The following is a 23,336-nucleotide window of genomic DNA, read 5'->3' as shown; positions in this document are numbered from 1 at the left end:
CAGAATGGTAATTTTTATTGCTAGATTAAGTTATTACAAAGGTAATTACATAATTGTTGAAACTGATTACAGCTGAACACTGTACCAATTCATGATCATGTCACCTTTCATGGGTAGGAGGGATGGGGGAGGGCTAGGGTTCCCGGAACCAGAAGAATCAGGCTGAAAATGGGAACTTTATTCCAGGCTCCGCAGCCAGCCGCGCTTCAAGTGAGTTTTTAAACTAATTGGTCCCTTCCTTGAGGAGGGTCTGGCTCAGAAGAAACAGGAACTGGTAGAGCTGCCCGCAGCCACAGTGACCCAGCACTCACGACCGTCCTATCTCGTGGACCTCGCCTTGTGAATGCTGGTGCAGCGCGGTTCTGTGAAAGTGCGCAGCTGCCAGTCTTGCTGGTGCACGCTGTGTGGGACACTTACCTAACCAGACCTGCATCTACCAGAGCCGGGGCCCCGGAGCAGCGCCCAGCACCCGAGTGCACATAGCAGTGACTCAGTCCAATCAGGAGAGGAGCGGACTATGAACAGAGTTTCAGAATGACAGGCACTTAAAGCTCGTTAAGTGAAATACAAAAATAGATTATATTAATAGGAAATATTTAGTGCTTATCAAATTGTAAATCTAGACTTGCCATTTTAAAAAGGACACTGGAGATGACATTCAGATAAAGTGAACTATGCATTTTTTGTAAATTTCATTCTGAGTTCTGAACAATGCAATCTAAGGCCAGGACTCACCACGAAGCCCCTAAATAGCATCTGCAGATGGGTAGCAAGGCTGCCAGCCATCTCCAGTTTCCCTCTCGAGTCTCAGCACCAAGGCATCAGAGGGCATTCCGCCACCGACGGTCAGCATCCTGAGCCCGGCTCAGTGTGCCTGTGTGTCAGAGAAGTGGAAAACTTCAGGGAGGGAGCCCTCCTCCCGCGGTGCTCATCCCCGTGGGCGCAGCGAGCTAGGCTTCAGATTCTGCGCCTCTGTGTTCACTTGGACCTCCGTCACTGTCGTCTTGTTGGTCGTTTAACAGTACATATTTCCCATCATTGGTTAGTGGAACGGACAGCATTAATTTAGCCAGCGCCTCTGGATCCTGAAGTTAGGAGCATTTAAGAGGGAAAAAAGAAAGAGCTTAAGATGAACTTACTTACACCTGTCGGGCTGGCTTTCTCTACATTGTGTGCTTTCAGCTGGGTCTCTGCTGCTCCGAGAAAACTTAAAAATACGCTATTTCTCCTGAAGTCTAGGTGATACAGCTAACTTACCATCATCTTGCGGAAGACCGTCCGCAGAGCAGCTGTGAGAGCCTGAAAGGTAAGGCCCTTTGGAGAAAGGGGGCTGCCCTCCGCCCCTGCACTCAGCACCACCTCACAGTGCTGCCCTCACTTCCTGGACGCTGCCCATCCTCCCTGATGAGCGGAACCGCGAGCCACTAGCCGACCATGCCACTACATTAAACTGCGAAGTCCAGGTCCCGGGTCACACTGGCCGCGTTCAACCTGCACATTACATTCTGCAGAACGCTCTCCTGGACAGTGCTGACCGAGAAGGCCCCTGGGGCAGGTTCCCCCACTGCTCTTGTTCACTACAGGAAGCTCAGGGCTTCTTAGAGGAATTAGACTTTCAAAAATGTACTGAATGAACAAAAGGCTGTTAGCTGCTGAAAGACATGGCTGTCTGAGTCTTCCTTTCTAATTGGCTCCCAGGTGATGTCGAAGCAGCTGGACTTGCTGCTCCTTCGAGGCGCAAGGCTCAGGGCACGTGGGTACTTGTCGCATAGTCTTAACTTGAAAGAGCAGAAGTGTAGCTAGGCTAGTGTGTGCCAGCAAGCAAGCAGAGTGGCAGCTGCTTATGAAAGAGCGAAGGGGAGCCAGCCAGTCAGAGTGGAGGGTTAAAACACACACAGGAAATCCCAAGCTTAGCCAGCGTGTCTGTGCATCACGTTTCTCTCCAAGAGAAATGTATATACAGATGCCTTTAGTTCAGTCAACACTAAAATGTACCTTACCTTCTGAACTTGAGTAATTTCTTTCCCCAAATTAATAGCATAACATATCTGCAAGAAACAAGAAAAGCATTTGGCAAAGGTAGAAGAGGATAAAAAATTTTAGGAACAAATGTGATCTGGGGGTACAGTGAGGTCACTGCCCACGTTCCCCTGGGAAGGCAGGACCTGGCTACTGGAGACTCATCCCGTGCGGTTCAGACCCTTAGGGCCCTGCTGACCCCAACACCTGCTGCCACGCTGTATGCTACTCAGAGGACAATCTGGTCTCCATAACTTGTGGTAGGGCATCCTTCTCCTCATTGGCTAACTGAACTCAGCACTCAGTGTTCTTAAAACACAGTGGCGTTCAATTACTGAAAGGAAGATTAATTCTGAATTCTAAGTAGTGATGTCACAGTTTTTCATACTAAACACACGAACGGCTCAGATCGACTTTCCTGATGCTGTTCATTGATCTGCTGAGAGTACGTCCATGGTAATATTTGCAAACGGGGACTATCCTTTCATGATACCTGCATACCAAATTCTCCTGCCCTTAGAGGTGTGGCTCATTCACTCTGGTTGAAAGGTATTTTCCCACAGGGAGGTTTGTAATCCAGTTCCTTCAGTGGGGGCCTGCCTGGGAGGCGTGGTCTGAACTAGACAGACACAACACTCAGCAACTGGATCTTCAGGAGGGCAGTGCAGAAGCCGCTTCTGCACAGAGGGGTCATGGAACTGAATGTGAGAAAACGACCTTTTCGCCTTCCGAGTTGCTTTCAAAAATGTATGTGCTCAGAGACTCTTCTCCCGTGGACTCAGGGTCGCGGACGGCAAAGCCCACCAGTCTCTTGTTTTCCTGGTGAGCCGCAAACTGCGTGACACTGGTGAGTTCAAACTGGAGGAGGGGAGGGGTAGAAATACACAGAAAAGGTGATTTTTCTATGAAAATCCACGGAGAAGAGTGTACTGTTCATGGTAGCCATTCAATCTGCCGATACTAAGTGCCGAGCTTGTGTTTACAGCACATGCAAAGGTGACTTAAAGGGTAAACCACGAACGCGGCTCCGGGTGAGGTACTTACATTGGCCCTCGATACTTGAGTCTGAGGATCTATCAACCTGAAATTGTGAGAGAGCCATTATGTCATACGTGTTGCATAGACTTACACTCTGAGAAGACTCTGGAGAACTTCAGAATGAAACCACACATGCCCGCAGGCAGGAGAAAGGAGGCCTGTGTGAGGGGAGGCAAGACAGACCCCGTGGCCCTCCCTGAACCGGCACAGTCCCGTTCAGGGTGCGGAGCCATCCTGAAGTGCCTGGCTTTAACTCCACGCCGCACTCTTTTAAATAACAAAGTAAATTTAAAGAGCTACAGGGAGACAAACACAGAAGAGAGGTCTTCCATCAGCTGGTTCACTCCCTTTTTGGCTGCAATGGCCAGGGCTGGGCCAGGCCAAAGCCAGGAGCCAGGAACTTCATCCAGGTCGCCCACGTGGGTGGCAAGAGCCCAAACCCGTGGCCATCTTCCACGGCTCTTCCCAAGCCGTTAGCACGAAGCTGGATTGGAAAGGAAGCAGCCAGGACAGACCGGCGCCTGTATGGGATGCCAGCATTCCAGGCAGTGGCTCTACTCGATGTACCAGAATGCTGGTCCCCTGACCCCTCTTAATTTTCAGCTTTCTGCTAACGCGGCAGCAGGTGACAGCCCAAATACTTAGGTCCCCGCCACCTGTGTGGAAGACCCAGCTGGAGTCCCAGCCCTGGCTGCTGCAGGCATTTGGGGAGCGACCCAGTGCACGGGAGCTCTGCCTCTCCAACACGTGAAGAGCAGGCGTGCTAGCTCGGGGGTGTATAGGGAAGATGACACAGCAGCAGAGGTCACTTCACGGTGTTTGGTGCTTATTCAAAAAAGGCGGCATTATGTCAGCAGTCTGGCTGTGTAAGTGGGTGAGGGGTTCTATACCACCTCCCTTCTGTAGCACTCACTGAGTACCTTCATTCGCCTGAAGTACGGAATCCGCTTACTCCAACTGACATACATATATGGATACAGGAGTAATTCTGGATGTAAGTGCAATGTTTAACTTCAAGAAGTATTCTAGAATAGATTCTTGAACAATAATATGTTAAGCTTCATCTCATAGGCTGATATATCTTGTAAAATAGTCTATGGCGGAGAATTCATTGCTCTCAAATGTATAAATAGACATATTTCTACTTGTGTTAGAACTGATGTCGTGCTAACATGTGCTGCCTTATGCATGGTTGATAAAACACGGTTACAATCCCACTTCATGGAGCGGCCAGGCCAGGCGATCTGTACTGGTGAGACTGGCGGTTCCTGGTCCCCCAGGGCTGGGGGGGTGCAGGGTTCTTCCTGGGGCAGCACAACCTCCTAAACTCAGGTGCGCTGATGGCGGCACGTTGCTGAATGAACTGTGGGGAAAAGTGACTCAAACTGCACACGTGAGGGGGGTGGACTGTAGGGCACGGGGCCTGCACCCTGGTGAAACTCGTCCCTCCGAGCACGCAGCTGCCCCAGCACAGGGCTCAGGAGCTCCTCGCGCGGTCCCGCGCGGCGGTGGCTGCTCCCCCTACACTGCAGACAGGTGGCCAAGACCTTCACTGGGGAGTTCACAGAGGCTGTAAGCTTTATGTTCCTTTTCCTTCGATTGAATGAGCAGTTTCCCTAAAGGGGGACGTTTTAATCTCAGAACGTGTGAGTCCACTGACGGCACGTGCCGATGTAAACTGCACCCTGGAGAACTTCCTATCACTGCGTTCCTGACTAGCCAGAACCTTCCCGTCACCCGGAGAGGACTCTCCCCACTGAGCAGTCGCTCCTCATTCCTGCCTGCTCCTCGTCTCTGGCATCCTCTAGTCCTCCTGCCATCAGCCGACCACCTACCCTGGGCGGGTCACAGGAACACAGCCACACAGGTCGGGCCTTTCCACATCTTGCGTCTTCCCCTTAGCAGGGGCCTGGACGCTCGCCCGTGCTCTAGCGTGCATCAGCACTTTGCTGTTTCTTAAGCTGCGTAACACTGTGGTCGGTGTGGATGCCACATTCTGTTAATCCAGATGTCCAACAGCAAATGAATGGGTAATTTGTTGAATACCTAGTCTTAAAAATTATTTATTTATTCGAGAGGCAGAGGCAGACAGAGAGGCCTTCCATCTGCTGGTACACTGCCCAAATAGCCGGAGCGGAGCCAAGCTGAAGCCAGAAGCTTCTTCCAGGTCACCCATGCAGGTGCAAGGGCCCAAGGACCTGGGCCATCTCCTGCTGCTTTCCCAGGTCACAGCAGAGCTGGATCGGAAGTGCAGCAGCCGGGACTAGAACCTGTGCCCATATGGGATACTGGCTCTGCAGCTGGAGGCTTTACCCACTATGCCACAGTGCTGGCCCTGAACACTATTTTTAATTACTTTGGGTATCCACTTGGAAAGAGAATTCTATAGTAATTTTACACTTATGGAGTAACTTCCAAACTATTTTCAAAAGCTGCTAAGCCAGTTTACACTCAGTGCTCCCCCCCCCTTTTTTTTTTTTGACAGAGTGGACAGTGAGAGAGACAGAGAGAAAGGTCTTCCTTTTGCCGTTGGTTCACCCTCCAATGGCCGCTGCGGCCGGCGCACCGCGCTGATCCGAAGGCAGGAGCCAGGTGCTTCTCCTGGTCTCCCATGGGGTGCAGGGCCCAAGGACTTGGGCCATCCTCCACTGCCTTCCCGGGCCATAGCAGAGAGCTGGCCTGGAAGAGGAGCAACCGGGACAGAATCCAGCGCCCCAACTGGGACTAGAACTCGGTGTGCCGGCGCCGCAAGGCGGAGGATTAGCCTAGTGAGCCGTGGCGCCAGCCCCCAGTTTCTTCACACATTGCTAAACTTGCCTTTTTCTGTTTAAACTATAACCAGTGAGTGTCATGAGTATCTCACTGTGGTCCTGGCTTTGCATTTTCCCCATGACACTCAACATCTCCCATGCTTCCTGGCCACTTGGATGTCTTTGGAGAAATGTCTTTTCAGCTCCTTTGCCCGTCTTCTAACCAGGCCGCCCTTTGCGGAGTTTTAAAAGCTCTTTACATATATATTCTGAGTATCATTAGATCCTTCTTGGACCATTCTGTGGGTTGTTTTCCCAGTTTTTTGGATAGTATGTGCTGAGGTACTGTGGTTGTTCAGTCCTCTTATAGATTTGAGGACTCTCAAAAAAAGGAAAATACGTATTACTTCCAGGGCTGGTGTTGCAGTGCAGTGGGTCACGCCGGCATCCTGTACTGAAGCTCGGGTTTGAGTTCTGGCTGCTCTGCTTTGGATCCAACTCAAAGCAGCAGAAGATGGCCCAAGTATCTGGTCCTCTGTCACCCACATGGGGGGCCATTTAGGGAGTGAACCACTGAATGGACGATCTCTCTGCCTTTCTAAGTACACAGATCTTAGAAACAACTATACATGGATTGCAAAGTGTTTTGCATCAAAATACACATCTTGGGGTTGGTGCTGTGGCACAGGAGGCTGAGCCTCTGCCGGCAGCTCCAGTTCCGGTCCCAGCTGCCCCTCTTCTGATCCATGTACGCCCAGGGAGGCGGGAGGGTGACCGTACCTCAGGGCCTGGCTCGTGACCACCAGGTGCGACTCCGTCGTGCGGAAGATGTTATGGATGGCGCGAGCGGCCAGGACTTGTCTCATGGCCTCGTAGATCACTGCAGGCGTGCTGTCTGTCTTAACCGCCATGGAGCCCAAGAACCGAACTACGAACATCTGCTGCAGCAGGGAATCTGCAAGAGAAGAGGTTCCGCTCAGGTCACGTCCGCGTCCAGCCCGCGGCGGCGGCCAGAGCTCGGGGCCCGTGGAGGCCTTCCTACCCAGGGTCTCGGTGCGCCGCCCTGGGAGCCCGACGCTGCCACTTCTCTGAATGTTCCGCCTGCATCCTGTCGCTGTGCTGGGAACCGCTTCATGGAAGCCAAGTTACTGGTACTGCCCGGTGTCCTCTCGGCACCGCGCGTGGTGACCGCGGACACACTCACCTTCCCTTCAAAAGTGCGTATGACCCAGTAGGCAGCAGGGAATAAACCGCGTCGGCCCACGGGTGCTGTCCTCTTATGGAAGATCACTGACTAGCAGGAAACAAAGGCGCGGTGTGGTCACTCACTTCCAGTGCCACGGTTACGACTGAAGGCAGCTGGCATCAACTGGTGGAGAGCTCGAGAGCTCAAACCGCAGCCGTTTGCTTGTGGAGTGCACTGAGCTGCCGCGGTGAGCGCCACTGGGAGGTCGGGAAGACGTGGACAAGGCCCGCAGCTGCTGCTGTGACATCAGTCACTTCCCCGACACTGCCAACCGAGAAGCCTCCCTTTTTCTACTCTTACCCCCAAAACACCTCTGAGCTTAAACACAGCGCAGGAAACTGACCCGTATACACACTAAATGGACACTCATGCACGTCTCCGTACATACGGTTTACGGTACAAACTGTCAAGTAGGCTAGATCCAAGGGGAGAGAGCCAGACGCGAGGCCCAGCCTGTGATATCGCACACACAGTCTCCCCCCACAAACAGAACGGCCACTCTCCAGTCCTGCTTCCGGTGGAGCCTCTTTCCAAGGCACCCTCAGCTCCCAGCGTGAGGCCACGTTACCGTGAGGTCTCCCTAGCCCTCGCAGCGACTAAAATCCCCGCGTTGGCTCAACATCTGCTCAGCTGAATGGAAGATGATGGTCAGCCCCACCGGGTGTGTTCTCAAGTACACTCAGAGTGGAAACCCAAAAGAGAAAAACAGGACTTATAAAGGGACTAATTTATCTGGCAGGTGCTACGGCACAGACCAAGTTGCCACTTGGGACAAACCACACCCCGCAGTGGAACACCAATTTGAGTCCTTGCTACTCTGCTGGCAGCCAACTTCCTGCTAATGCACCTGGGGGGGGGGGGGGGTGGCAGCAGATGGTGGCCCAAGTACTTAGGTCCCTGCCACCCACATGGGAGACCCAGATGGAGCTCCAGGGTCCTGGCTGTGGCCTGGCCCAGCCCCAGCTGTTGCTGGTTTCTAGGGGAGTGAATCAGCGATGAACGACGGAGGCTCGCTCTCTCCGTCACTCTGCCTTGAATTCAGGTAAATAAACTTCAGTCTTTAAAAATGTATCATTTATTCATGTCACCTTGCAATTCAAGAATGAGTTATTTATCCTTACGGTTTATGAAATAAAATAACCAAGGTTAGACTTCGATGTGACCTTTTTAACCTGAGGTTTTGTTTAACAAGAATGTGCTATTTTGCAGCATTTCTGTGCAGGAGCTACAGATGGGTGCTGCAACAGCCGAGGGGCCGGCACTGTGGCACAGCAGGTTAAGCTGCCACCTGCGACACGGGCATCCCATATGGGCACCAATTCGTGTCCCAGCTGCTCCACTTCTGATCTGACTCCCTCGTAGCCTGGGAAAGCAGAAGATACTGCCACCCATGTGGGAGACCCGGATGAAGCTTGTGGCTCTGGCGTTGGCCTGGCCCAGCCCTGGCCATTGTGGCCATCTGGGGAGTGAACCAGTGCACAGAAAATATCCCCCACCCCAGTAATTTGGACTTTCAAAAAAAATAAATCTTAAAAAAAAAGGCTGAAATCTTCATACTGCCCCTCAGTTTTTAAGCAAGACTGACCCTTACCGCCCATGTCCTGCTAGACTTTCGTGACAATTTTGATTCCTACTCCACATCAGAGCTCACTCAAACATGATTTCACAGCTCACTTCAGAGGCTTTGTCAGGTCAGGCAGTGTGGCACAGTGGGTAATGCTGCCGCTTAGGACGGTCCACATCCCACACTGGAGCACCAGTTTGAGTCCCAACTACTCTGCTTCCAATCTAGCTCCCCGTCAATACAAACCCTGGGCAGATGATGGCTCATGTACTTGAGTTCCGACCACCTGTGCAGGAGACTGGGCCAGAGTTCCAGGCTGCTGGCTTCAACCAGTGGATAGGAGATTTCTCTGCCTCCCGCCACCCTCCCTACCCGGAAGCCCTCTGCCTTTCAAAGGAATAAATACTCTGGAGCAACTATGTAAAATAAAAATGGACCTTGTCATTTTGTACATCCAACCAGCCACGCACCTTCTGCTTCTGGAAATGATCCGTCCTCAGTTTCCCCGAAAGGATTGACCCGCCTAGGGGAGGAGCCAGAGTTAGAGAATCCTGACAGCGGCCGCAGTGTGAGTGGGCCACAGCCGCGTCAAGTTCACTTTCATGCCTCCCAGAGAACCTCCCTTCGCCCGTACCTGCTCCCTCTGTTCTGATCAAGGAATTCCGTAGCAGGGAGGACAATGTCAAACTGGATGGGTGTCCCGGGGGCAATCAGCTCTTCCGTGTCAGTTACACCGACTGCTGCTTTGGGAATGAGCTTGGCACTTTCCATCTCTGAATTGGTCGGGTTCTGGCTGGCGTACAAGACAGAAAGGAAAAACGAATACATTTACTCGCCATCCAGTGACCACCTGCTTCATGCTGACGTAACCTTTAAGAACAGCTTATGTTCGTCTACTTGAAAGGCAGAGCAACAGGGAGGAACGCTCCACCACTGGTTCACTCTCCACGTGCCCGCACCAGTCAGAGCCCTGGAACTCCACCGGGGTTTCCCATGGAGGTGGCAGAGGCTCAAACACTGGAGCCATCGCCTGCTGCCCCTCAGCATGCATCAGCAGGGAGCTGGATCGGACACTGGGCAGCGAGGGCTTGAAGTGGCACCCTGATGTGGGATGCAGGCGTCCTAAGCCATGTCTCAACCTACCGCCTCACACCACCTGCCCAGGCATGGCTTACATACAGAAACACGATGAAGATTTCAGTCTCTCAGGCTGTTATCCAAAAAAACTGCCCAAACCCGCCTATCTGTTGCAACCCTTCAGCTCTCCCTACTGCCTCCGCGCTTGGCTCCCAGCGCTGTGCCTGGAGTTACAACACTGCTTGTGTTACCCACTGGTCTTCCGCTGGGAGCGCTCCCCGGGGGCAGGTGTTAGGAGGCAGAGCTGCAAGTTGCATTTATTACTTGGCACATTAGCAGGCAGTCAGGAACATTCGCTGAGCAAAGAAAACATCTGGGCTTGACAGGTAACCACACCCAGCTCGAGTTTCTGGAAAGCCACCCTGGTCAGGCCCAGAACGCCCCCTGCACTGAGCTGCTGCCTCAGCTCCCAGGGACGTCAGCCCCAGCTCAGATCCGGCTCGCCTGCCGCCCTGGACCTCACCCCTCCTCGGAACGCCTGGGGCCCCGTGGGCCTCCTGAGCTTGGCTCTGTGCCCACACGCCCGGCTACCGAGACAGGTGCCTGTAAAAGTCTTGCGTTGCCTGTGTCTCCTCTTCCCGAGTCAGAATGCGAGGCGTTAACTTTCCACTCCTGGAGTCTTTTCTCCCCAGCTGCGGTGTAGCCCTCTCTGAGGGGCAAGGGATACCACGCCCTCGGCTGTCTTCCATGGTCTGCACCCCGCCAAGCTCTCGGCTCCCTCTTGGTTCAGTATTCTATAGCTCAAACACCCCAAGCGAGGACTCTGAACAGGTATTAGACCGGCGGTCATTCTGAACGCACCGTGGACAGATGTCACACACGGGCTTGCAGACCACTCGGTTTAACCTCCGCCCATGGCGTCCCTGGTGCCGCCCCTGCCCACCCGCGTCGTGTTCCCTCATCTCCCTCTGCCTACCACTGGCTGACTGCACCGCTCCCCTCTCAGTCTCTCAAACAACCAGGCTCTTTGCGCTGCTCCCAGCAATGCAGCACCTCTCACGCTCTGCCACAGCGGCCGCCCCTCGGCTCTGCCGGCCTGGGCGGGTGGTCCCCGCGCCTAGGCCCTCCACAGGCCTGCTCTTGGCTCTCCACAACGCCACCCTTGCCACGTCCTCCCGAGTCTGCAGGCTTCATCACCTAGCCCAGGCTGGGGACACGCGGCTACTCCACAATATTTGCTGAGTGCCGGATGAATGAATGAAGATGCAGGCCAGCTGCAGAATGGGGCGTGGTGCCATGGACTGGCTCAGGAGTTGATAGATTGTTCCCAAGAACCCAACTGCTGTGTTTTTCCCCAACTATCAAAAACTATTTCTTTATTCCTAATGAGCCTGACCCTGGGAGACTCCTGCCCCCAGCCCTGCTCCAGGGGCTCTGACAACCACCTGTCACCCTGCTCACCTCAGAGTTAACAACCCGGCTGCCTGGTTGGTTGGCTGCAGTCACTCCTCCCCACCCAAAACCTCTCCAGGATTCTTCTGGGTCCCTCCGTGAGTCCTTTCTAAGAATACAATTTACTTAATCTAGAACAGGGAAGACAAATCCATTACAAAATAATTAAATCTGAGCTGCAGGTGTGTTTTTAGAAAACCAATCATACCCTCTAATTGGTAAACTATTACCAGCACCCTAGGAAGATGGCCTGGCGGAGCCGGAAGCAGCCTTGGGGTCACGTGGTTTCTCATCGCCTGTGGCATAGCATCCAGCTGTGGTCACAACAGAGCTACTGCCGGGACCCACCGTCTCCAACTGCAGTCTGGCATTCTCTCCGCTGTGCCCATGTAACATTTCTGTTGCTTTAGCAACAAAGCCAGACTAATAGATTAACCTGCGCTGTGTCTTTTTTCCCATTAACTTTCATGTTTAATGGTACTTCAGAGAGTCTGTGGACAGCTGGAATTGGAAGGTACGTTTATCTTGGTGCGACACCATTCTGAAGTCTGGGGTGGGCACTGTGACACGCAGGTTGCACTGCTGCTTGTGAGGCCCACACCCTGTACCTGGGGGCCTGGTCCCAGTCCCGGTCCCAGCTACGCGGGGCTTCCTGGAGCTCCCTGCTGATGTGCCTGGGAGGCAGAGGGTGATGGCCCAAGCCCTTGGGTTCCTGCTACTCATGTGGGAGACTTGGCTGGAATTCGTGGCTCCTGGCTTTGGCCTGGCCCAGATCCAGCTGTTGGGGGATCTGGAGAGTGAACCAGCAGACAGATGTCTGTCACTCTGCCTTTTAGGTAAATAAATCTTAAAAAAAAAAAACATTGTTTGAAATCTGTGCATACAGGGGTCTCTGAAAGGCTCACGGAGGGGCCAGCACTGTGGCACAGACGGGTAAGCCACTGCCTTTGACACTGGCATCCCACATGGCCACAAGTTCGAGTCCCAGCTGCTCTACTTCCGATCCAGCTCCCTGCTAATGTGCCTGAGAAAGCAGTGGAGGATGGCCCAAGTGCTTGGGCCCCTGCACCCATGTAGGAAACCCAGAAGAAGCTGCTGGCTCCTGGCTTCGGATGGGCCCAGCTCCAGCCGTTGCGGCCATTTGGGGAGTGAACCAGAAGATGGAAGACTTTCTCTCTCTCAGCCTCTGCCTCTCTGTAACTCTGCCTTTCTAATAAATCAATCTTTAAAAAGAAAAAAATGGTTCATGGAAAACAATCTACACATGGGTTTCAAAGTTAAACAGCAAATTTCCCTTTGAATTCCATTTTTATAAACATTAGGAAGCAGGCGCGCAGTGCCTTCCTTAGGGTCCCCTGGTCAGCCTGCCATGCGTGTCAGCTGTGTGCCCCGAGCAGCGCAAGGAGCCGTCTCCCCACACCTGCCACCTCTTGGCCACTCTGACGGCCTTCGGGGTCTCAGGTTGTATTTCACAGCTACGACGACGGCGACGCCCCGTCAGGCCTTTCTCCCTGGCCGCCCCTCCCCAGTTCATCCACATGGTGCCACACAATGCTCTTTCTAAACGTGGATCCGAGAGCCACTCCTCTCAAAGCGCTCAGTTCTGCTCCCCGCCTCACAGGCCAGCAGGAGGCCCCGGTCTTCCACAGGCACTCACACCTGTTTCCTGCCCGGGCCTGCCTCCCCAGTGCCGGGGCAGGATCACGGGCGGCAGGCCACGGGACCCCCGCAGGCTTCCTCGTGCCTTTCTCTAGAGCCGTGTGTAAGAACGCTGCGCGGGGTTCCTCCCGCCAGGCCACGGAAGGATGGGCCCCAGACGGTCACAGCTTAGTTTACCTTCGAGGCCACACTGCCTTCGCGTCCCCAGGACAGCCCTCTCCTGTCTACCGAGTTCTGAGAGCGCCTCCTCGGGCAGCGTCAAGGCCAGCGCAAGGCTGCAGGCAGGAAAATGTTCACCGCAATCGGGGCCAAATGAAGGAGGGAGACAGCCTCAGAGTGGACAGCCAACAGTAACATGTGGAACAGCATGTTGTCACCTAAAGGAACGATTATGAAAAACGAAGGGGCCGGCGCTGTGGCGTAGCGGGTAAAGCTGCAGCCTGCAGGACCGGCATCCCATATGGGCGCCAGTTCGAGTCCTGGCTGCTCCACTTCCAATCCAGCTCCCTGCTATGGCCTGGGAAAGCAGCAGCAGATGGCCCAAGTCCTTGGGCCCCTGCTCATGCATGGGAGACCCGGAAGACGCTCCTGGCTTCAGATCGGCGCAGCTCCAACTGTTGCGGCCAATTGGGGAGTGAAGCAGCAGATGGAAGACTTCTCTCTACCTCTCCTTCTCTGTGCAATTCTGACTTTCAAAAATAAAATAAATAAATCTTCAAAAAGAAGAAAAACCTAAAAATACTTTAAATATGTGGACATGCAAAACACACACATACACGTACACACACACACACACGGCAGTGCCAGCGTGCGGGTGAGGCCTGCACAGTGACACGGGCATGCGAGGCCACTTGTTTCTTGTTTTGAAAACTGGGCTTGGCCGGCGCCGTGGCTTAACAGGCTAATCCTCCACCTTGCGGCGCCGGCACACCGGGTTCTAATCCCGGTTGGGGCGCCAGACTCTATCCCGGTTGCCCCTCTTCCAGGCCAGCTCTCTGCTATGGCCCGGGAAGGCAGTGGAGGATGGCCCAAGTGCTTGGGCCCTGCACCCGCAAGGGAGACCAGGAGAGGCACCTGGCTCCTGGCTTCGGATCAGCGAGATGCGCCGTCCGTAGCGGCCATTGGAGGGTGAACCAACGGCAAAAAAAAGGAAGACCTTCCTCTCTGTCTCTCTCTCTCACTATCCACTCTGCCTGTTAAAAAAAAAAAAAAAGAAAACTGGGCTTGGCCGTGGCTGGGGCACTCCTAACTGGTGCGGGCAGGCGGGCGGGAGGCCAGGTGGCCGACGCTGGGCATGTGTGAGAATCCCAGCTCTCCCAGCTCATCCGCGGTGTGAACATGGGCGTGACACGGAGTCTTTCCCAGCCGCAGTCCCCTGCTGTAACATGGGGCTGTACGGCACGCTGGGGGGTCGTGAGGAACACACGGCCACGCACGTCCGACCCCTAACCCCCAGCCTTCGCCGGCCCCACTGCAGCCGGCGTCCCTGTCCTCCAGTTACCTGGTGCACGGGCTCTCTTGCTTTCTCCCCAGACTTGTAATGGGAGTCACCGCTTGGAGGGCCGTCTGGTTGAGCTTGATGGCGACCGCCTGCAACACACAGGGGACGGCTCATTCCAGGAGCGGCCGAGACCAGCCCTGGAGACCGAGCCCTGGGCACAGGTGCACGGGGTTACCTCCGGGTTGTCCGTCAGGTAGATCTGCCTGGAGATATTGTTTATTGCACAGATCCACTGGAGAGGACAGGGCAAAAACAACGACACAGTTAGTCTCCAAGTCGCCCGCCACGGTGGCCAAGAGAGAGGAACGGACCCTCACCTCGTCGTTCTCCTTCCTGCTCTCAGCCTGCAGGATAATCGCCCTGGAAGGAAACACATCCACGTCAGGGCCTCCTGGGCCGTGCGGCACGCTCCAGGACTATTCTAGAAAAACGGAGCCCAGCAGGGCGCGAGGGGGAAGGGCAGGGAAGGTGTTCTGTCCTCAGATCCCAGCTTCCTCTACGGAGCACGGGACAGGCTCACGGTGAGGGACGAGGCCGCCAGTTCTCAGAGCTGTGACTCTGCTGGGAGCAGCGATCCTGCTGTGGGGGCGCACTGCTCCTGCCACCTCACCCCGCCCACTGGAAACCAACAGCAGGGCTTGCTCAGACACAGCCGGAAGCCAGAGCTTCACTTCTAACACCCACGGGTCACCTCCCAACACCCAGGCAGATCCTCAGCAGGGCCCCCGGGATAAGGCGGCTGCACCCCGTGTGGCCACGATGCTCATCCACAGAGAACACAAACCTCGTCCCCAACAGGCCAACAAAACCCAGGACGGCAGGGACACAGGGAGGCGCGAGGCAGTGCATGGCGGGGGCGGAGCCAACACCCGTGTTCTCCCAAATGAAACCTGCGAGGCGTACGATTTCCCGTTGGGCGTGGTGATCTGGAAGCAATAGCGGCGGTCCTCACAGTCCACGGCCATCACGGAGCAGTTGTCCAGGTCCTGGATCAGGCCCCCGGCCACGGCTCCGCGCGGCTGGCACATGAGGTTCCCGCCTTGCGTGAAGAAGTACAGCCTCTCCCAGGTGGTGGTGACCAGCCCCGTCTTGCTGTACGGATTGTGTGCGAGAGCCCGTCAGGGCTGGGGAACCTCCGAGCCCTCTGCCCCCGAGGGCCTGGGGTGGTTTAGAAACCACCTTTCCTCTGTTAGGGCAAAACTGCTCAGCAAGTCATTGAGTGAAAGGAGAGCAGCAGAGGCTGACCCAGCCGGGGTCCCCTGGGAGGCCGTGGGCTCTGCTCACGAGGGACACGCCAGGCCCAACCCCCGCCACCTGGGCGTCCACCAGCACGGCGCGGGTGGCTCCGCCAGGACCTCACGAAGCGACACTGCTCTAAACCCAGGACACCAGGCCCGCTCGGCCCACACCCCCGCTCCCAGGGCTCCTGTCACACCAGGTTCTGCTCCCCCTGGACGCTGGTCTGGCTTGCACGCTGCGCACGGGGAAAAGCCGCTCCTGGGGAGCACGGCCAGGCCCGGCGGGGCTCTGCTTCCCCACAGCACTCTCGGGGATGTCAGCTGTGGTCTGCTCGCGTTACAGACCCTCGGGGACGCCACCCCACCACGAAACCAGCTGCAGCTCCTCTTCGTACACCCTCTCCTTTGGGGATGGCAAACACGGTCACAGGCCGAGTCTCCCCTACCCGAAACGCTCGGGACTGTAAGTGCTTGGGACCTGGGGTTTCTCGGATTCTGGACCACCTGCATAGACTTGGCCTGGGGAGGATCTCTAATCTACGTCTGCTTGACAACGTCCTCTCACTGCCCTTAGCAGCACAAAACGCACACTGGAAACCCCAGGTGTCCAATGTGGGACTCAATCTGTATATGGGCCTGGCTCTAAAAGCCCTTTCCCCAGTGCCTGCCTCCAAGGCGGGTCCCTGGCACACGCCCACCCTGCTGGCGGTGGGGGGGTGGGGGGCAGCACAGAGGCAGAGCAGTAGCTGCCAAGGGTCTCCAAGGATGACAGTTAACGAGGCTGTGGTGAGCGGAGTCCGCCGCCCCGGGCAGTGGGGGCCAGGCCGCAGGCGGAAGGGGTGCTGTGCGGTCCCAGCCAGCCCGCCGTCAGGCGCCCCGGGGCACCTGGCCTACTCTGCGGCCACACCCCAGGGAACAGCTCTGGGGCAAGCGTCCTCACTTTCTCAGGTTGAGGTAGCCGGCCTTCTGGATGAGGGTCCTGTTGACCTGCGGGGCCGCCACGTCGAAGTCCGGAGTGTAGACGGACTCGTCCACGGAAAGCAGCTCCTGCTGGGCCACCCGCATCTTCTCCGCTTCCGCTTCCAGCTCCACCTGAATGCTTAGGACACAAGGGCCCGTCCAGCACCTGTCCCTGACGACGGGCTGGACAGCCGCCGCCCCACCCCGGCTTCCTGCCTCACAAACGGGGCCGCCAGCCCCCGGGCTGCTCCCTGAACGCCAGGGGTCCGAGTACTGCAGGTGCTCACAGACCGCTGGTGAAAACCGAGCACAGAGGGGCTGGCGCTGTGGTGCAGGGGCTTAGGCCACAGCTTGCGATGCCAGCGTCCTGCACTGCAGCACCGGTGGAGTCCCGGCCACTCCACTTCCGAGCCAGCTCCCTGCCAGTGTGGCGGAAGTGCGTGGGCCCTGCACCCACGAGGGAGGCCAGCATGGAGTTCCTGGCTCCTGGCTTCACTGGGCCCAGGCCTGGCTGTTGTGGCCATCTGGAGAGGGAACCAGTGGGAGGATGGAAGATCTATCACTCTGCCTTTCAAATAAATAATATTTACAAATCTTAAGCAAAACACGCCAGAACACAGGGAGTACCAGGAGGCTCTGCCTGAGCCCGAGACACAGTTTCGCTGCTGACACGCTTCCCCCTCAGGACCCTGGATCCACATTTTAGCAGCCAGGCCTGGCAGGCCCCTTCAGGGGCCGTGTGCACAGTGGCCGTGACAACCCCACAGAGGCGAGGACACGACAGCAGCCATTCTGCCTACCCTGTTTAGGCAGGGCTGCAGAAAGGGTCGCCGCAGACAGCACCGGAAGTGCAGCAGCAAAGCTAAGGCAGCGCCTGCCCCTTCACAACCGCCGGAAGCCGTCCTGAGACCGCCTGTGCCCGCTGGCCAGGGGCTGCCCACAGGAGCTCGGCGGGCTGACGTCCAGGCTGTGGAACACTGGTCCCTGGCTTCCACGTGCACCCGGACACCCGGGAGCCTTAGCTGGAAACAGCAGCCGCCCTTCTGCCACGAAGTGAGGTCTCCCCACGCTACCCTACCGTGCAGACAGCGTGGGCAGGCAGTCCCAGGAGCACGGCCCACCCACTGCAGACCAGCTCTAGAGCAGGCGCACCACGTTCCCCTGTGTCACACGTGGAGGGAGCACACGATGACAGCTGCTCACATCAGGGGGGCTGGGGGCCAGTGGTCCTCAGGAGTGAAGAGAATCTACGCCTGGACACCACTCCCCTCCTGTGTGCCATGGCCAGGGGCGAGCAGTCGCTAGGATGACCTGGGCCTCTACCACTCGAGTGCGACGGCCAGGAGGTCACCGATGGGTGACCTTATGACGGGCAAGTAGAGACCAGACCTCATCGGCTCTACCTGCTCATCCCTGCCAAGGCCGGGGAAACAGATAAGCAGCACGGGACGAGGCAGGGACCCATGGGTGGGGCTCTGGGCCTTGGTGGGGCAGAACCCCGAGGGAGGACCTGAGGGCTACGAAGTGGCGACAGCATTGCAGGGCAGGCGGGGGCGAGGACCCCGTGTGGTCGGAAGCACTGATCAGAATCCGCAGATCGGGATTCGGTGGGAAAGGCAAAAGGCACCCAAGACCCCACCCAGGATGCAGCATTACCTTCGCACCATGTCTGCCACGGAGGACAGGAAGTCGTCCATACTTTTGGAAAACATCTCTGCTCCCTTCTTAAAGTAGTTGATCTGAAAGACAGGAAATACTGAAGTCACCCAGGGATGAGCACGCGCTGCGAGACCGACGGCACGGAGGCAGCCAGCGGGTGACTGGGCCCTCCTCGCCCAGCGCACTTGGGCCTGTAGCCTCCCCGTGCGGTCCCCACCACAGCGGCCGAGGGTGACCCTGTAGCCTCCCCATGTGGTCCCCAGCACAGCGGCCGAGGGTGACCCTGTAGCCTCCCCGCGTGGTCCCCACCACAGCGGCCCAAGGTGACCCTGCAGCCTCTCCATGCGGTCCCCACCACAGCAGCCGAGGGTGACCCTGTAGCCTCCTTGTGCGGTCCCCACCACAGCGGCCGAGGGCGACCCTGTAGCTTCCCCATGTGATCCCCACGGGTCCCCACCACAGCAGCCAAGAGTGACCCTGTAGCCTCCCCATGTGGTCCCCACCACAGCAGCCGAGGGTGATCCTGTAGCCTCCCCGCGTGGTCCCCACCACAGCAGCCGAGGGTGACCCTGTAGCCTCCCTGTGCGGTCCCCACCACAGGGGCTGAGGGCCACCCTGTAGCGAGTCCTAGGTGCACCTGTGCAGTGGGGAAGTAAGCCTGGCTGCCCTGCTGATGGTGCGCAAGCATCAGGACTGACACTAGTGGGGCACCTGGCATGAATCAAGCACTGGAATGACGGCTGGTGGGAAGGGTCGTCCACAGTCTCAGCGGCAGCAGCTTCTTTCTAGAAGTTTCTGCTATGTTTCCCAAGGGCAAGGCTTAGGCCGTGTTCTTTGTCTCTCCAATGCTAAGATGGACACTTGGCACCTGAGCGAAGCTGACAGGCACCTGCGGTAGCGGAGCAGTGAGACACCTGCCCCGCCCTGAAGGCCCTCGTCTGAGCCCTCTTAAGGCTGGGTGTGGCTGTGAGCACAGGCCGCAGAGACGGCTGGCTGGCAACCTCGCCGAGATGGCACAGAGGGAAACCTGGGCTGCAGACCCTGAGAGCCTCTCCCAACCCTGACACCAAGTTAAAGGATGCAGGGGGCTGGCCCCGGGGCTGGGCCGGGGAGGCGCTCCGCCCAGCGGCGAGTCCTCTAGGAGACCCGAGGACTCTTGCTGGCAGATGGAGCTGCAGCCGCTGGCATCTGCGTACCACCGGAAGGAATTCCCTGCTTCCTGAGACTGCTGCATAATTAACGAAACTCCCAGGAAGTCTGGGCTCCAGGAGTATGGGCACCTGACGCCCGCAACCACCCCCTGCCCTTGCCCCCACCCCGAGAAGGTGAGGCTCCCCCTCTCCTACGGCCGTGGCTTTAGAAAGCCGGCCCAGGAGGCTGCCCTGCCCCAGGGCATGGAAAAGAGGCGGGAGTTCCGGGTGGACACAGTGCCCTTCCCCATATCGGCCCAGGTGCTGACGGCTGGCTGCCCTGCCTGGCCACGCCTGAGGAGGGAAGCCTCCTGTGAGTGTCAGCAGGGTTCCCCTGTGCCTACTCGTCTTGCCCAGGTGCCCTGGGACAACCTGTGTGCCAGTGCCCCTGGTGATCGCACGGGGGGGGGAGGGCGACGGCACACACCCCAACGCAAGGTAACACGTGATCTTTGCCGCACACAGAGACCAACACGCTGAGAGGCCATTTTCACCTCGGAAATGTTACACGTCAAAGTGACAGCAGTCCTGTCCCATTGTTCCTGCACTCGGGCCAGCGCTGGAGCCCAGGGCTTCTCTCCCCGCTGCCTGACCCTGCGGCGCTGGCACTCAGGTGCCGGCCTTGGCCCTTTTCCACTCTGAGCTCCGTAGGTGGGAGCTCGCATAGATGGCTAGCGCAAGGAGAGAGTCAGGTCCGGTGTTCAGTCACGTGATCTAGTCTTAGCCAGGCAGCACTACGATCGAGGTCGTCTGTATGTTCTCAAAGCCTGTGTGCAGACCAGAGCTTAGCTGGCAGGCATGAGGAAACCATGACTTACTGGGAAACCTGCTTACTGAGGGCCAGGACGGCTGGAACGGAGTCCGCCCGGCTCCACAGGGGTGGGCGGGGCCAGAGGCCTGACAGCCTGGACCAGCGTGCGTGAGGAGCAGCAGGCCACAGCACATAACCATCAGCCGCCGACTGCAACGGGCTGGCCGGCCAGAAAGACAGCGAACGCTTCCGAATCGCCCGGAGCACTCGTGGTGTCCCACGGCGATCCTAACGGGAGGCTGCAGTTCCCAGGGGGTCTTACAAAACCTGGGGGAGGGGACCACTGGGTGTCGCGCCTTTACATCAAGGATGAAATGCGCCTCCCTGCCGCCCAACAGTGCCCGCGCTCTCTGCTCTGTCTCCCAGCCCCTAGGCCTGGGCCTGGGCCCCAGCACCCACGGTCTCTCCTCCCCTCGTGCCCAGCAGCACCCACTTAAAAAGTCCAGGCTGGGAGAAGTGGCGCAGCCCTCAGGGCACCCAGAATCCAACCTACCCCTCAGGCCTTGTGAGGGCCTGCGAGAACCAACCCAGCCGCACAGCACTGGCAGTCGGGGCCAGAGTGGGCACCCTCGCAGACACTGAATGGGGGACCCTCCCCGACCCTGGGCCTCTACCTGAGCAGCCATCGCGGCCCCAAAGGCAAGCACTGCCCATCAGGGAGGGTGCTGGCATTCTCCTGCACAGCTGGGCCTGGCCAGGTCGGAGTGCGGCGCTGTAGCCCAGAGAGACGGCAGGCAAGACTGTGAGCGCACCGTGAGCACAGCGCCTGTCATGAGGAGGCTGGACGGAAGGGTGCAGGACCGAGGCCCACAGCTAGCCCACAGCCAGCCAGCGATGGTTTCCAGTCAAACTCAGCCTTACTCGGGTGACATGGAGAAACTACACGGCTCTCCTGAAATGAGACAGCCAAAGGCCCGAGCTGCCCTTGGTGCCCTGGCCCTCTGCCGATGGAACCGCCCACTCGGGGAGCCAGGCAGCTAAGCTCGGTGTTCCAAAGGCTCCTCTTGCTCCTCCGTTCCCTGGACGAAGCTGAAGTGGATTTTTTTTGCAATCTGTGTACTAAAAATGTATTACAAAAAGATGCTCCTACTACTATGTGTGTTTTTTATTGAAAAACAGCAATTTCCTGCTTCTCGGTCCCCGAGAGAGGGCTCCTGGGGGCATCGCTCTTAGGCCAGAGTGAGGATCTAAGGTCAACCTGAGTGGGGCTAACCAGGCTCCACGCCCGCCCTGCTGGAATCAGGGGGCTGAGCCCCAGCCTTCCCCCGCAGCCTCTCGAGACACACTTTCAGCGGACACTGAACCGGAGGGAGACGCCACCTGAGTTCTCTACGAGACTTCTCAGCACTGGCCACACTCCCTGCACCCACCGATGCCGAGGTGCTGGCCACGCCTCCCAGGCGATCATGTGAGGATAACCCCGCCGAGGGGAGCCCCACCCAGTGGCAAGGGAACCCCAGACCCAGCCTGCAACCTTGTGTCCCACCCAGGTGGTGAGCTTCTGATGGGCAAAGTGGAGCAGGACCAGCTTTTCAGGGCCACGCAGGCTCTTCCCCAGGGGAGCTGGGGATCCAGGCCATCACTTCCCAAACACTCAGCCCGACCAGTCCAGCTGAGGATGATCCAGCCCAACAGGCAGCTCCCCAGGTGTGGGAGCCCAGGAAGCTGCCCGAGAGGCTGTGCCTCTGTCTCGCTCTAGGACAATGCCCCGGCTTCTCCCAGACTGCAGTCACCGGCTATGTTCTCTCCCCAGAGGCGGGCCCTACCTGTCCGTGGGCGAAGCCGATCATGGGCTCCATCATGGCCATCCGCTTGCGGTACTGCAGCGCGTTGAGGGCGCAGTAGTACTGCAGCGACGACAGGTGCTGCTTCCGCCGGGCGGCCGCCACCTCCTTACCAACCTCGGTCTTCACCTGCAGAACGGGCGCAAGGAGAACACCAGGCGCCTGCGGGCAGGCGACTCCAAAACACAGCTGCTGACCGCCCGCTGACCAGCACAGTAACTAGGAGATAAGGTCCCACCGCAACTGACAAGGAATCTGAACTGAAAATACCGAGGAGCTAGAGCGCGGGGCTCGTGAGGCTGCACTGAGACTTTCCTGGGAGCAGCGCCCAGGGCCACGGCCTTTAGGTAAACAGGGCACAGGCCCCGAGGGCCACAGACGTTTCGGTTCACTCGTGAGATTCTACCCCATGGCACAGAAGGTCCCAGAGCCTAAGAAGTGCTGTCACGCAGGTACAACGTCCCACGCAGGCCAACAGTCGCCATCACCAAAGCTGCAGAGCGCAGGGGTGCGGCCCGAGTCAGCAGCCGGGCTCGGAGCTCTGGGCCCTGGCTGTGAGTCACACACTGCCCCTCACTGAATGTCACTGTGACAAGGTTTCACCTCGGCTCCCAGCTGGCACTGAATAGGCCAGTTTGGGAAGCTGTGAGACAGAAGTGGGGGTCTACTTGTGAGCTGTGGCATCAATCATCTAAAGTCCACGTGCAACAGAAAGGAAGATTCACCAACTGCTGTTCACGACAGAAACTCCCGGAACGAAGGCCCGGAAGGAGCCTGAGAGAACGAAGGGAAAAGCGTGCTCACCTTCTCATTCTCCTTCCTCTTGGGCAGCCTGCTGTACTTGGCCATCGCGAGGTCGTGCTCTGGAAACAGAGAGCGGAGCACCGGGAGGGGTGAGGGGTGAGGGGCGAGGGGTGAGGGCACGCATCCCATGTCTCCGCCCCCGTGCGCTAACCCTGGCCGCAGGAATGGAGGACAATGCCTACCGTTGCTGGCGAGTCCAAAAAGATCCTTTAAAGTGCTTACTTCTGAACAAGAGAAAAGAAAACGCTTAGAGCGCAGACACACAAACATGGCAGCCCGGAGCCCTGCCCGCCCGCGGAGCTAGGAGCATGAAGCCAAGAGTCCATGCGGAGGACGGAGGCCCTGCCAGCACCCTCGGTGCTCCTCACGGGGCCTGGCTGGAACACCGGTCCCCCTGGAAGCAGCGGCTGCAGCTGCACTCCACACCCGGCAACCCTGACAGCTCGGCCCGCCCCTCTGCTCTAGATCTGTGGCGAGGGGACCCGGGTGACATAGGCGAGACAGCGTGGTGGCCAGGGACTCATCACGAGACCTGGAGTGCACACTTAAGCTCTGGCTGTCGAGCTGCCAACATCTGTGTCTTA

General features: G+C 57.5%; 1 protein-coding gene across 2 annotated transcripts in view; it reads right to left on the bottom strand.

Moving 5' to 3' along the window:
• APPL2 (adaptor protein, phosphotyrosine interacting with PH domain and leucine zipper 2) overlaps window positions 1–23,336 on the bottom strand; it is a 55,384-nt gene continuing 32,048 nt past the window's right edge. Inside the window, exons 6-21 of one of the 2 annotated variants that reach the window (XM_062202982.1) lie at window positions 22,935–22,976; window positions 22,753–22,811; window positions 21,931–22,077; window positions 18,161–18,243; window positions 16,485–16,643; window positions 15,210–15,398; window positions 14,624–14,666; window positions 14,482–14,538; window positions 14,307–14,395; window positions 9,252–9,410; window positions 9,088–9,140; window positions 6,588–6,762; window positions 3,064–3,100; window positions 2,737–2,877; window positions 2,001–2,048; window positions 1–1,085 (exon numbers count right to left, since the gene is read on the bottom strand). In XM_062202982.1, the coding sequence (XP_062058966.1) occupies window positions 951–1,085; window positions 2,001–2,048; window positions 2,737–2,877; window positions 3,064–3,100; window positions 6,588–6,762; window positions 9,088–9,140; window positions 9,252–9,410; window positions 14,307–14,395; window positions 14,482–14,538; window positions 14,624–14,666; window positions 15,210–15,398; window positions 16,485–16,643; window positions 18,161–18,243; window positions 21,931–22,077; window positions 22,753–22,811; window positions 22,935–22,976 (1,616 nt within the window). In that variant the 3' untranslated portion in view covers window positions 1–950. The remainder of the gene's footprint in view (window positions 1,086–2,000; window positions 2,049–2,736; window positions 2,878–3,063; window positions 3,101–6,587; window positions 6,763–9,087; window positions 9,141–9,251; window positions 9,411–14,306; window positions 14,396–14,481; window positions 14,539–14,623; window positions 14,667–15,209; window positions 15,399–16,484; window positions 16,644–18,160; window positions 18,244–21,930; window positions 22,078–22,752; window positions 22,812–22,934; window positions 22,977–23,336) is intronic. The other variant, XM_062202983.1, reaches the window with a different exon arrangement.

This window comes from Lepus europaeus, chromosome 10 (genome assembly GCF_033115175.1).
Source record: "Lepus europaeus isolate LE1 chromosome 10, mLepTim1.pri, whole genome shotgun sequence".
Classification (NCBI taxonomy): Eukaryota; Metazoa; Chordata; class Mammalia; order Lagomorpha; family Leporidae; genus Lepus; species Lepus europaeus.
Note: the sequence above shows the minus strand (reverse complement) of the source record. Positions and strands in the feature narration are given on the sequence as shown.